General features: G+C 40.9%; 1 protein-coding gene across 1 annotated transcript in view; it reads right to left on the bottom strand.

Annotated features, from left to right (window-relative positions):
• The window catches only part of LOC131692291 (neuronal acetylcholine receptor subunit alpha-7-like), a 257,213-nt gene that overhangs the window by 102,336 nt on the left and 141,750 nt on the right, over positions 1–13,127 (bottom strand). The window contains exon 5 of the mRNA XM_058979263.1: positions 3,370–3,479. Coding sequence (XP_058835246.1) covers positions 3,370–3,479 — 110 coding nt within the window. The remainder of the gene's footprint in view (positions 1–3,369; positions 3,480–13,127) is intronic.

The raw sequence follows: 13,127 nt of genomic DNA, 5'->3' as shown, positions 1-13,127 counted from the left end.
AAACGTCAAAAACATTTGATTCGTATCCGTGGCAGCTAGTCAACGCGTTAAGGATATTATACAAGCACTTTTCATTTGGGGTTTCTTTTCGAAACACTCTTATTTATCTTTTTCTCATTTTCATTGCACTTTTTCAATTACACTTTAATCACACACCACTGCACAAAACACCCGCGAAACTTTAATCGATTACTAACAAAACTTAAAATGTTCTGCCACTGTGCAGATGACCGAAGAAAAACATGCGAAAACTCTCATTTGTGCGTTTAAATTTTCACTTCGAATTCCATTTTATCTCAATGTAAACAGACAAGCCGGTGCCTAGCAACAAGCGTTCGTTCCTGGCTTCCACATATCTTCACCTTAAAATATTCTTCGACGCCTGTTGACGTTTAAAATACGCCTACTGAGATCTCGCATTTTTACACTATCACCCTGCTATTTAGCCCCGAAAATAGTTGGTTAGTTAGCAAAACGGCTCAAAACTAATGGATCAAACAGAATGCTTTGTCATTGACGGGGCGAATCAAAAAATCACATTTAGTTATGCTAATCGGGCTTTATGCGGAGGGATAGGAAATACGTGCTATTTTAAAGTTCACCGGTTCACGGTTACGGAACCATTATCTTTCCTTATACTTGCTTCGAAAGAAAATTCGTTCATACCAGAACATAAATTCCGCCGCCCATGTCTATAATTAGAACTGTCAGCCGCCATAAAAAAGGGTAGTACAATTCAAGAAGAACCGAAAGTACTCGAATAACTTTCTGCCGAGCTTTCTCGGTGTCTCCAGCCGTCTCCGAGGAAGAAATAAAAACCCCAACATTCACTCGGTACGGACACACTCTCACATTTCAGTAATTTTTCACTCGCACAATCTTCCCGCCTCGAAATCGGCCGCCATAAAGACCGAAGGAAAAACCCGTTAGCGTACAATTACCTGCAGTACTCCACAACCCCGAGCCAGCAGCCCCGGGGCGGAAGAAGCTGACGACCGAAGGGGATTCAGCTCTGTCCCCATCCAACACGGGGAACCACAAAATCGGAAAGCACATCACGTCATTTGGAGAATGGCCAAATTTCCGCTAGATAAAATTTCTTTGCAAGTACGGAAAAACTGGGACTCCTTCCCGTCCAGTCCAGACAATAGGAAGCTGCACCAGCGACAGACAGGATTCGGATGACGTCGTCGTCGTCGGGCTGTGTTCTGGTTGGATTTAGCCCGCCTACACTAAATAGTTACACACAATGTAATTGTGGTGAATTTCGCGCGTTGTCTTTCAGTTTCCGAGTTGTTTTGGTTTTGCGTCGGCGAAGAGCCTTGGATTTTTTTTTGCTACCTTAAACGATTCTCCCCCGGGGAAACGGTTTTTCGTTCAGTGAGTTGATTTTTTTCAGTGCAGGACTGCGTTTTACAGCGTGATCTGAGACCGGTAAAACACCACATAATAATGGTTTTAATAATGTTCAATCATGGAATCCGGGATGGATTTTTTTCTCTTCGCTTAGCGGTGGGAGACATCTCTGGATTTCAACCACTTTACGATGTCGACCACGACGAGCAGAGTAATAAAAGGTAATGGCGCAATTCAGCACGAATCATGATAGTCTTAACGTTATGTGGGACAGTCGAATTGGTGGAGTAATCTTTCGTCGATTTGGATATTTGGGAAACAGTCGCAGAGCCAAGATAATAGAATGAAGTTTTCTGCATTGATTCGACTGTAGATTACTGGCATCCAGTGAATGTTTGTAAAAAGTGCTGACGATCCAGTAAACAAAAAAGGAGATCAGAAGCTTTACACAACTCGATTTAGTAGAATCTAATATCCAGATGGGATGCATGTACCAGACGACGAAATACATGTGCAAGGGATACCCTTGTTTCAAATTCGCTTCAGTGCAACATTAACTCAGCAAAGATCGCAGTAGACCGTGAACGCTTGTTCATTAGAATACGCAACACTAAAAGCTGAAAGCTCAGTACAGTAGGCTTCGACGAGAAATCAGACCTTTATCTCAAACACCCGAGGGAAATCGGAAACATACACAAACCCACAGTGAAGACTTTTGCTTTCCAACACAGCAGATAGAGCAACGTATCTAATATATCAACAATGTAGCTAAATTGCAAATAGCTGAACCTGACCTGCGAAAACTTTGAGCATCATTTCGCCGCAATGCATTGAAAACGTGAGCCAACTCTCTCACACACACAAGTAGTTAGTTTAGGGAAAAGTTCTTATCCTGCTCGGTTACCACCGAATCCTCCAGATTGGGCTAATTTATAGTGAAAGTTTTGAGATTTAAGCTGCTTCTACCGCAGTTATCAGGCAGGCATTTGGCCCCGGTAACAGAGATAGCGTCACACCTGGTCCGCCGTCCCTCTTGCAAAACCGACCTCTTCCGGTGAGAGCTATTAGCAAATAGAGGAAGCAATCAGTTCTTCGTTTAATAGTCTTAGAAGTTTCCACATTGTTGAACTTTGCACCTGGTAGAAGTGAGAGAACAAAAAAACTAGTTTGTTAGCTCTGTCATTATTATCTGACCTACATCCTCACACCTTTTGTCAACAGATGGACGCAATTTCCAAGATTCTTCTTTGTGCGTCGTCGCCTATCTAGTAGGCCTTTCCTTTTTACACTATGTACTGTGACACGTACGTAATTCAAAACCGGTGACTTTGATTGCATCATCAAACAAAGTACGGTGCGTCTCCATGGAAACCAAAACTCATTAGACGTAAGTCACAAGGAAAACAATTTCAACACGAACCGGAAATTGAACACGTTATCTTGTGACAACGATCGGCATTCGTACACACGCTTCGACATCGGGTTGAGTTAGATAGAGACAAAAAGACGAACCATCAAATCACATCAAAAAACGTACAAAAGTCAACCGTTGCTTGATGATGATGATGATGATGATGATCATGATAACGATGATGATGGACAGTTTTTGGAAGGGGCCGAAATATAGAGGAAATTGTTGATTTCCGTTTTCCGATCGTTCCCGCCGTCGCCTTCTTGGATGTTTTGTTGCTTCTACGTTTCTGCTCGCCATAAGTCAGCCAAGTGATGTGAACTCTTCAACTTTCATTGAGAGTTCCTGTCAGCAGGCAAGCGATTGGTTTACCTGTGCGAGAAAAATTGAAGAGCTCTTTCGGTGGTGCTGTTCCGCATGAGCAACGGAAAATTGAATGAGTGGCAAAGTTGGTTTCGAACATTTTTCAAGTTATTGGTTGGTCGAGTGTTGTGCGATTGAACGGCACTTGATGATAGCCGAGCCAATGCACGTGAATAGCGCAACTTTACACAAGAGGGTTCAAACTAACAACGACGCGGGGAAATGAAAACTGAACTTACCTGTTGTACATCAGAACATCCGGCTTCCACAGCCGGTGCGGTGGTATCCGCAAATCCCGCACGCCTCCGTACTCGGACGAGTTCCACCGGACGTTCATGTCGTTCCATTCCTGAAAGAGAGAGATAGAGAGGGGGAGGAAATTCGCGTTACAACTCGATTTCGAATGGTTTATTAGTTACGTAATAAAGAGGATGGAGTCGGCCCGGAAGAAAAGGGCAGCCGGAACATGTAGCAGCAGGCGGGCATAAAACGGAACGAGTGAAAATTATGTTCCTCTATCGGCGCTATACCCTTTCACATACATACAAAGAATCGCATCACAGTGGAAATTGAAAATTTCATTATTCATGACAGGGCTAAGGACCGAGTCTTCCTGTCGAAATTGGCTTCCAGTATTTTCTTTCTCTGATTTTTTTTGTGGTTGAAGTTGATATGGATTCGACAAGCCGTCTTCAGCATCGGAAACGGTTATGTAAGGGGACCGATGCTGAGATCAGTGCTGCCAACCAAGTGTTCCCCTCGGGATACTACACTGGAACTGGCGAGTCGGGTTCATCGTGATTTCGAAGGCACAATACACGGGATGATTTTGAATGGCAAGCAAAGTTCAAAGATCGAATAAACATTTCCGATTCGATCCGATGGGATACGAGGCTTTGGCTACTTCGACCAGAATTCCGTTCATTTGACTTGGCTTTAAAAGATTGATGCATTGATGCGGGTAGATGCATATTGACTTCGAGAAAAGAAAACAGTAGGCGTCGGTGAAAGGTGCATGGTGTTAGCCTTTGACCAGCAGAGATATGAGCGATTTGTTTTGAAGATAGCAAAAGCCTACTAGGATGTTGTTTCCAGTGCAAATTGTGTTGCAGCTTTTTCTCTGACTGATTTCGGGCTAATTTGACCGGAGCTTCTTAGAACGTAATGGAACTTTCTAGGTGAGAAATCTGACTAATTAAGAAACTTCATGAACTTTGTTTTCAATAAGTAATCTAACTAGACAGTACACAGAAGTGTTTTACCGCCGTCCTGAGATCAATTTATTTTTTTTACGAATTTGGCTACAATAAAGAAAATAATTGACCATTAATTAAGGTTTGTTCTCCTCGAACAAAAAATTTCTTTGACATGACCCATAATATTACTAAAACCCGAATTGAAATATTTTTCAGTGAACGTTAAAGTCACAATTTTATTCCGAGGATACGTAATTTCCTGAAGACCCCAAAAAAAACTACGATTCCTTTAACTTCTCCAGTTTTTTTAGGATCACATAGAAGAAATACTCATGAGAATGGGAAATCTTGTTGGTATCATTGTCTAGTAACAAGAATTACGTGCTGCGCTCTTCTGGCAAATTAGGGGATACATAACGTCATTCACTTTCAAAAGATCGCAAAATAGAGCTTCTTTATTGTTCCCCCTGCAACGGCGATACTAGGCCGTTTCCCGTATAACTAAGGTACGGTCAGATAAAAAGAAAGTGGCTGTGAATGGTGAATACGTTTTTCTTGTTGTAAGCTTTTGATACTGGAGTATCCTGCCAATGTGCCAGCGTGGGTAGTTGAGATCGACGGTGTGCCCATCGACGTGGGGCTTTCTTTATTTCCTAATTCCATTACCTATATACCTGTTTATTTCAATTTTTAGTGGTTTAAACAAGGCTTTTCGGTTGCAACTTCCTGGGCGCCTGAATGGGAATCTAATTGTACTAAAAATCGAACAACCACTTCCAGTGATTCTTACAACAGGATAATCCTATCCGGGTACGGTCTAATGGCCTGGAAACGCAAATTATAAGATTTTCTGATGGAAATCGACAACATAGTCTAGTACAATTTTACTAAAAAACGAATAACTGCTTCCAGCGATTCATAAACAAAAATAGACTTGTCCGAGTACGTTATTTGCCAGGGAGTATAAATCACGAGATTTTAGAATTATCTGTGTGTTAGTCTTAGTTCTTAAAATAGTCGGAGACACTGCCTCCATACACAAAATAACAACTTTCTAGATTGGAACTATCGGAAACACGTAGAAGCACTGTCGATATTTTATACTTCTCCTACAGTAATTCTGCTCTCTGTTCTCCACTGGCAGTGACAGTCATTGGGCACTTGTGAGAGTCGAAAGCATGATTTAGTACAATTGTACTTAAATTCGATAAACTATCTAGAGAATAACATCTAAATTTAAAGTTCTTTTACCTTATGAAACTAGCATCAATGAGAGTTCGATTTAGTACATTTAGTACATATGTACTAAATTGTCTGCAGTGTATCCTAGACTCGCCCCAGTTTGGTCTAAGGGTCTGGATAAGCCTGCCCGGGTACGGTCTAATGGTCTGGAAATGCAAATCATGAGATCATCTATGAAATCGACAATATAGTTTAGTACAATTGTACGGAAAATCTAATATTATGTCTAGGAGTATGATTCACGAGATTTTAGAACTATCTTTTTTTGTCTTGGCACAATAAATTGTTTGGGACTGGAATCTACTTTCTAGATACAATTGGAAACACGTGGAATGTTTAATATTTCTCGCACAGTAATTCTCTTCTCTGTTCTCCACTGGCAGTGACAGTTCAACTTGTTAATTTGCACATTGTAATGGCGTAACGAATGATTTTCGTTAGCAACAAAAGTGGGGCACCTCCGGGAGACAATTTGGCAAGATTTAGTGTAATTGTACTAAAATTCGACAGGCTGCTTTCCGTGAATCCTAGGCGAGAATAGCCTCTAAATTGAACCTAAAAGAACATTATTGAACTAGCATGAATGACTTATATTTCGCGGTTTTAGCCCCCCCCCCCCCCTTAGTGATTGCTCAGTATGGTGATTTGCATATTCCTGTGGCAAAACGAATGGATTTCGATTTCAGCTACCTCGGAGCATCTGTGGGAGTCGAAAATGCGATTTAGTACAAATGTACTAAAACTCGATAAACTGCCGGAAGTGAATCCTAGACTCACCCGAATTTGGTCTAAGGGTCTGGAAGTACAAACCACGAGATCTTACAAATTTGTGGGCTTCGGAAAAAATCTTGTGTCTGGGAAACACAAATTTTTGGACTTCATTCTACACTAGTCTCTTTCGTCGACAAATTAACTTGACTCAGTGCTGTTGGTAATTGTTGTTTTAATTTACGGATTCAACTGTTAAAAAATCCATTTCAAATAACTGGGTTTGATTATATAAACAGTTCTAGTGATCCAATAGTTAGTTTTCCATTCAGCCTTCATTATTCTAACGGATGTTCAATTAAAAATGAGATTTTTTTCAGTCATGTAGTTAAAAAACAAAAAAAAATCAGCGAATTTAGTATATTTTTATTAAAAACAATATTTATTCTTCAAAAAAAATATTGGAGAAGGGGCCCTGGTCAGCCGTTCGACGCCATTTAGTCGCGATGCTCTCACAAGAGCGCTGGACGGCACTGACGTCCATCTTCCGGAAACAACTCCGGATCCTGATGGTCAACTGCTTCGTATTCTTGAACCGCCAACTTTTTTGGTACACTAGAGCGGAATAGTAGCTGTCATGTTCTGGAATGTGGGTCTTCGAGAGCGGAAAGTAACTTTCGTCGTCCAGCACGAACGACATCCCGCGGTAGTTCTTCGTCATCCACCGGTACTGCGATTTCACGATCGCTACCTGCTCGTCCGTGTACTCGGGGGACCGAATCTTCTTCCGACAGATGTTGTTCTCCATCTTGAGGGTTCGGTGAATTAAGGTATGGGGGCAGTGATATTTTCGGCTGGAGTCACGCAAACTCGTTCCGTCCTTGTTGTCGAACAAATTTTTCAATGCTTCAATTCTTCTTCCTCGTTATTATCTTCGCCGGACGGCCGCTATCGGCTTTCCGCTCACGCTCAGAGATGCTAGGATCCGGCGAAATGTACTCACGGGCACGTTTTCGTCTCGAAAGGTGTCTACCGTAAACTTTTTTCCACGATAATCAAGCGTTTCGAGAAACCGTGCAACACGCTCGCGGAGTGCTTGCTGTTTCGACGCCATCTTTGATTGAACTGGCAGCACCCGAGCGAAAAGAAACATGCCACCCATTTCTAGAGAGTCCAGAGAGCAATTCTCTTGGGGAGAATAAATTTACGCTCTTTACTTTGATTACAGAAAGGTATGGGAATATAATTGTACTAAAAATCGATGAACCGCTTCCTGTGATTCTCACACCAGGATAACCCTGTTCAGATACGGTCTAATCATGAGATTTGCTAACGGAAATCAACAACATGATTGAGTACAATTGTACTAAAAATCGAATAACTGCTTTCAGCGATTCTTAAACCAAAATAGACTTGTCCGAGTACGCTATTGTGTCTGGGAGTATAAATCACGAGATTTTAGAGCTATCTGTTCTTTTGTTTTGGCTCTAGAAATAGTTTGAGGGACTGGAACCTACTTTCTAGATACTATCGGAAACACGTGGAAGTAGCATCGATATTTTAAATTTCTTGCACGGTAATTCTCCTCACTGTTTTTGACTGGGAGCGACAGTTCAGCTTGTTTGCACATGTTAATGGCGTAACGAGTGGCTTTCGCTTACAGTAAAATTGGGGAACCTGTGAGAGTCCATTTGGCATGATTAAGTTCAATTGTACTAAAATTCGACAGGTTGCTTTCGTTGAGTCCTAGACGAGAATCGGCTCTAAACTGGAACTAACGGAACCTTATGCATTGTAATTTGCACATTTCAGAAGTATACCGAATGGATTTCGATTTCGGCAACCTCGGAGCATCTGTGGAAGTCGAAAGTGCGATTTAGTACAAATGTACTAAAAATCAACAAACTACCGGCCGTGAATCCTAACCTCACCCGAGGTCGGTTTAAGGGTCTGGACGTACACAACACGAAATCTTACAACTTTCTGGGCCTCGGTTTGGGTTCTAGAAAATATCTTGCGTTCGGAAAACACGAATTCTTTAATAGCTGGAACCAAGCGTAAATGAACTCATTCTACACAAGTCTCTTTCTTAGACAATTTATCTTGATTCAACGCATCGATAAATGATTATTGTTGTTTTAATCTACGGTTTTATCTATTATTTAAATGTTTCATTTAACTGTTTGTTTTATATACAGTTGTGGTGATTCAATAGTTGTTTTCCATTCAGCCATCATTATTCTAAAACAGTGATGGTGTATCGGATAGTTAATCTACGATCAGAGGAGATATCATACTTTTTGGTACCCTTATCGAGTCTACAAAAAATGTTCAAATCGTATTCCAATCAAATAAATGTGTTAGAACAATTGTACTAAAATTTGAAGAAGTTTGAGACGGTAACGAGTGTTATCATCTATTTATTTAACCAGAAATCCATTATAACGAATGCTTTTATACTGGCACTACCGCAGAGAACTGATACAAATCAAAATAATATTTTAGTACAATTGTACTAAAATTGTAGAACTGCTTCCAGCGATCTCTTGGTCAAGATAGGCTAATTCTAATTCAGCTCAATGACCCGGAAGTTAACAACACGAAGTTCTTTAACTTCCTGAACTCTCATAAACTCTTTAGAACAAATCCGTTCCGGAGGAACCAAATTCCGGAATTTCGAAAGAAGTTAGACATTTTACAAGAAAAGTCTGCGCAATGTTTCAATTGTATCCGTATTGGAATTCAAATAAATGGACTAGAACAATTGTACTGGAATTAACCGAAGTTTGTGGTAGTTTCGAGTGCTATAATTTATCCACCCGAAATCCACTACAGTGATGACTCGATTTTATAGACCCCATGGTGTATTTTCGGCTGACAAAGTCAGAACATTTCTATTTATTTTTAATAAATCGAAATTGGTAATATATTCCTCTTTAGTCCCCAGACATAATCTCGTAATCCTTTCAAATTATTTAGTATAACGTTCCTCTAAGCAGGTCTTCCAGTGAAAAGTTAAAACTGAATGGTATATTTTTGTGAATATTTTGCTTTTTTAATATAAAAATATAGCCAAAAAAGTATTTACTGAAATTTGTTAGAGAGCAACAGACGAATTTTATTGTGTATCTAACTGAGAAGCAGACAATTTGGGGGCCGATATCATCGGTGCTTTACTATATAACGATTGATTTTAGATAGCAGCAACCTTAGAAAGCTGATGGGAATCGGAACCACATTTTAGTACAATTGTACTAAAAATTTTAGAACCTCCCTGGACCACGATATACTCATTAGAGTTCAGCCTAATGACCTGGAAGTGAAAATCACAGAGTTTCAAAACTCTCTGACCAGGTAACACGTTCAAACGACTGGTTATAAAATAAACATCCAAATGAAGCATTTCAACACTTATTGCTTAAATTTATACTAACAACATAATATTGATTATTTGTCATGAAAATCCTAGATAACACAAAATATGATCCGCGCTAAATTTAACAACCATCAAAATAAATGGTCTGAATAAATAATAAATATGGTGATGGTAATTTCATGGGTTTAACCCATTTGAAACACCATGAGCTTTGACCTCTTACGGTATTTTCTTTTGCTCGAATCCTTGGCAGCTTAAACGCCACTCTAACGTTCGAAGAGTCTTTTTTTTGCCACAAAAGAAAATTTCAAAAGAAGATTCCAAGAATCATTAAACTTCGATTCGTCTTCGAAGACAGATAGCGGCTACGTTTCCGCTAATTCCACTGGTGCCTCACTCACACAATCTCCCAAGGGATGAATTAGTACCGTTTCCGCTATTCGCTCTACCTCGTTCATCTAACATTCATCCACACCAATTCGAACCGAAACGACATACGGTGGACGACGGGAGCGGCAGCCGGCATTCGAGTTGAAGATCTAGAAAACCCCTCCTGGGAAGTTGAACAATCTCAAAAGCTCTAATCGCATCTGTGGCCTGAATAATACATGCTCCGGCTCCAGTGCCGAGCAGAAACTGCTGATCTGCTAGAGGAGCTGGTTTCGCCAAAGGATGGTGATGAAATGAGCTATTTTCGCATGAATGACAATCAATTCCAATGTTTGCTTTGATTCCTTCTTTCACTTTTGGAAGGTGAACTCCGGCTCCGGTTGACACGGCTTTAAGGGATGTACGGGTTACGAGTATCCAACCGTCTCTATTTAATTTGCAACCGGAGACTCGATACGGAAAAATTCTTCAAAATCAAGTGCATTTTCGTTTGTCGATACTTACCCCCCCCCCCCCTTCTGCTGCATAAAAAAACCGAAACTTCCATTGTCACATTCGTGCATTTCATTTTACGAGTAGCGAAAACGTGCGAAAGGGTACACACATTTGACAAGATTTGCTGGTCTGATAAAAGTTGATGTTTACGGGGCGTAGCACACATCCGACAAACATGAACCGACCGAGTACGTACCGTCTAAGATTGGGCATGGCATACTGTGTGTATATGTTTTTTTGTCTCTTTCTCTCTCTCGGCGGAAGGTACTCGTAAAAGTCGGTAAATCTCTGCTTTCACGGGCTATATTTTTGTGACAGCTTCCATGGGAAACCTGGCTTCGAATGGAGCGAGCACACCTTACCGTCCCCGAGGGGGAAAAAAGCGAGTGTTTCGTTTCCATATTTTATGCTGTTGATAAGCTTTAGGCCAAAAAAAATGAAAAAAAAACATTTATTTTAAACTCACACCCACACAGTCCATAACTTGTTTCCATTTTTCAGCGGGTCGGCGTGTAAACAAATTTACGACACAATAAATTTGTTTTGTATTGCCGGTTTGATGCAGCTACCGTAGGGGAACGGATTTTTTATTTAAAGTGCTCATAATTTGTTTATAAAATTCAGGGATGGGAGCTTACAATCAGTGTCTCGTTAATTTGACAGCTCAATAAAGTGTTGGAGACGTGATCGTTTACGTTAACAGCTGTCAAAGGCTTACATTTGCAAGTAGTAGGCCATGTCATAGAGAAAAAAAATCGCTAACAAAAATTTGTTGAAAATTTCTTTGGATTTACATGGCCTACTACAACCGATGACCAAACGAAAATGGGTTATTTGTTTTGGTTGAAGTGAAACCACCGATTTTCACAGAAGGCACCCTTCCCGTTCGCAGAGACTCAGCGGAACAGCCAATCGCAGTTACAAATTATTTCCACTCACGTTCGTGGTACCATCTTGCAGCCTCCGACCGACAGGAACACAAGCACACCATTACGTTACGAATTTCTGGCCGTGGGTTTTGCCTTCGCCTTTGCCAATATTTCATTACGAACGGCGGCGGCACAGGTGCCGGTTGGTTTTCGCGGCAAGCCTCGTCGATTCCGTCAGACACCCGATGATGGGTGGCTGCCATTTTCGGGAACATCCGTTTCGATTTTGTGCCGGCCCTCCACAACGAGCAGAGGCGAGGTATAAATTGAAGGCTTCCTTGTAGCACATCCTTCAAGTGAGTAGCCTATCCTCGCGTAGGTTTTGGTTGTTTTTTTTTCTGGTAACTAATGAGGTATGAACGTTGTTAGGGAAAATGATTTTCTTCGTTATTGAGATGGTGATGCGGTTGCCAGTCATCAGAAGAACATTCTGAGCTCATCCGAGGATTTCGGACGAAACATGTGAAGAGTTACAGTCCTAGCTGACTACCCTGTGGTAGGTTTGAAGATCAAATTAAAAGAAGGGGAAAGTACAAATAATAACAGCTGGAAATTTATAAATTTTAAAGTGATTCAGGAAAACAATTCGTACCGTATTTAATTCACTGGCAAGAACTGTTTACTGGCTGACTTTTGAAAAGTAATCAAAAAGTGTTTATTGTAACTCTGTTAATCCGAACAATTGATAACTCTCATAAACTGAATCAGATTCTAGCTTGCCGGTATGATTAGGGAAGCTTGATCGTAAAAATTTCACTCTGTTTTAATGATTCCATTCAATTTGAATGGATTATGAAATTAATGAAACAGCTTATGAGGAGAGTTAAAATTAATATCCGAGGAAAAACATTTAACCGTGGAAAGGTTCGGGTAATTACATGGCACACTGTTTAGCACTCGGAAAGATTGACGTTTCACGTGCTACTGAAAAAAAAAAAACAAACTTTGCCTGGATCGTCACAATTTCGATTCCGACCGTAGTAGCATCAATTAACTTAATGAGTAACAACAAAACTTTGCCGAAACTCGGCAAAATACGGTGTCGTCGCACGTTGAACCCAATTTGCCATCCCATTACTCGAAATTGACGACAAATTGAAGCGAAACTTTCCGGGTAAAAAGCTAGCCGCCGCCGCAGCAGCGGCAAAACATTACGACCCATCTACTAGAATTAGGTTCAAGATGTAGCTTTTCCTCTTCAATCACCAACCACCGCTCGTCCCTGGTGCCCAGACAACTTTTCTACCGCCGCAGAACTCCGATCCATAAAATTGGCTTACGTCTAATTTTTCTCCGAACGCATTTGCCGTCTACTCCATCAAACGTCAGAGTCAATTCTTCGGTCACTGCGCTTCTTCGCTCGTTGTTTCGTCTAATACTTTCACGGGGATCGAAGTGCCCCTTTCATGCTGACTTTGCGTCTTCTTACATAAAATCTTAATCCTCGCTTCAAGCACTATCGAAATTCCGTCAAAGACAAGCTTGTACAGTCTCTCATACACACACACGCTATCACGTCGTGAAAAAAACATAAGTTTATGCCTTCCGTTCACGGTCTCGACCGACGACGACGGCTTGAGGATTAGACAAGATATCGTAAAAACCGAAACCGAACGAAAAAAAACACGACCGCCCCCTCGTCCGTCCGATGATGATGACGA

This window comes from Topomyia yanbarensis, chromosome 1 (assembly GCF_030247195.1).
Source record: "Topomyia yanbarensis strain Yona2022 chromosome 1, ASM3024719v1, whole genome shotgun sequence".
Classification (NCBI taxonomy): Eukaryota; Metazoa; Arthropoda; class Insecta; order Diptera; family Culicidae; genus Topomyia; species Topomyia yanbarensis.
The sequence above is the reverse complement of the archived record's forward strand: the minus strand, read 5'-3'. Positions and strand labels throughout refer to the sequence as shown.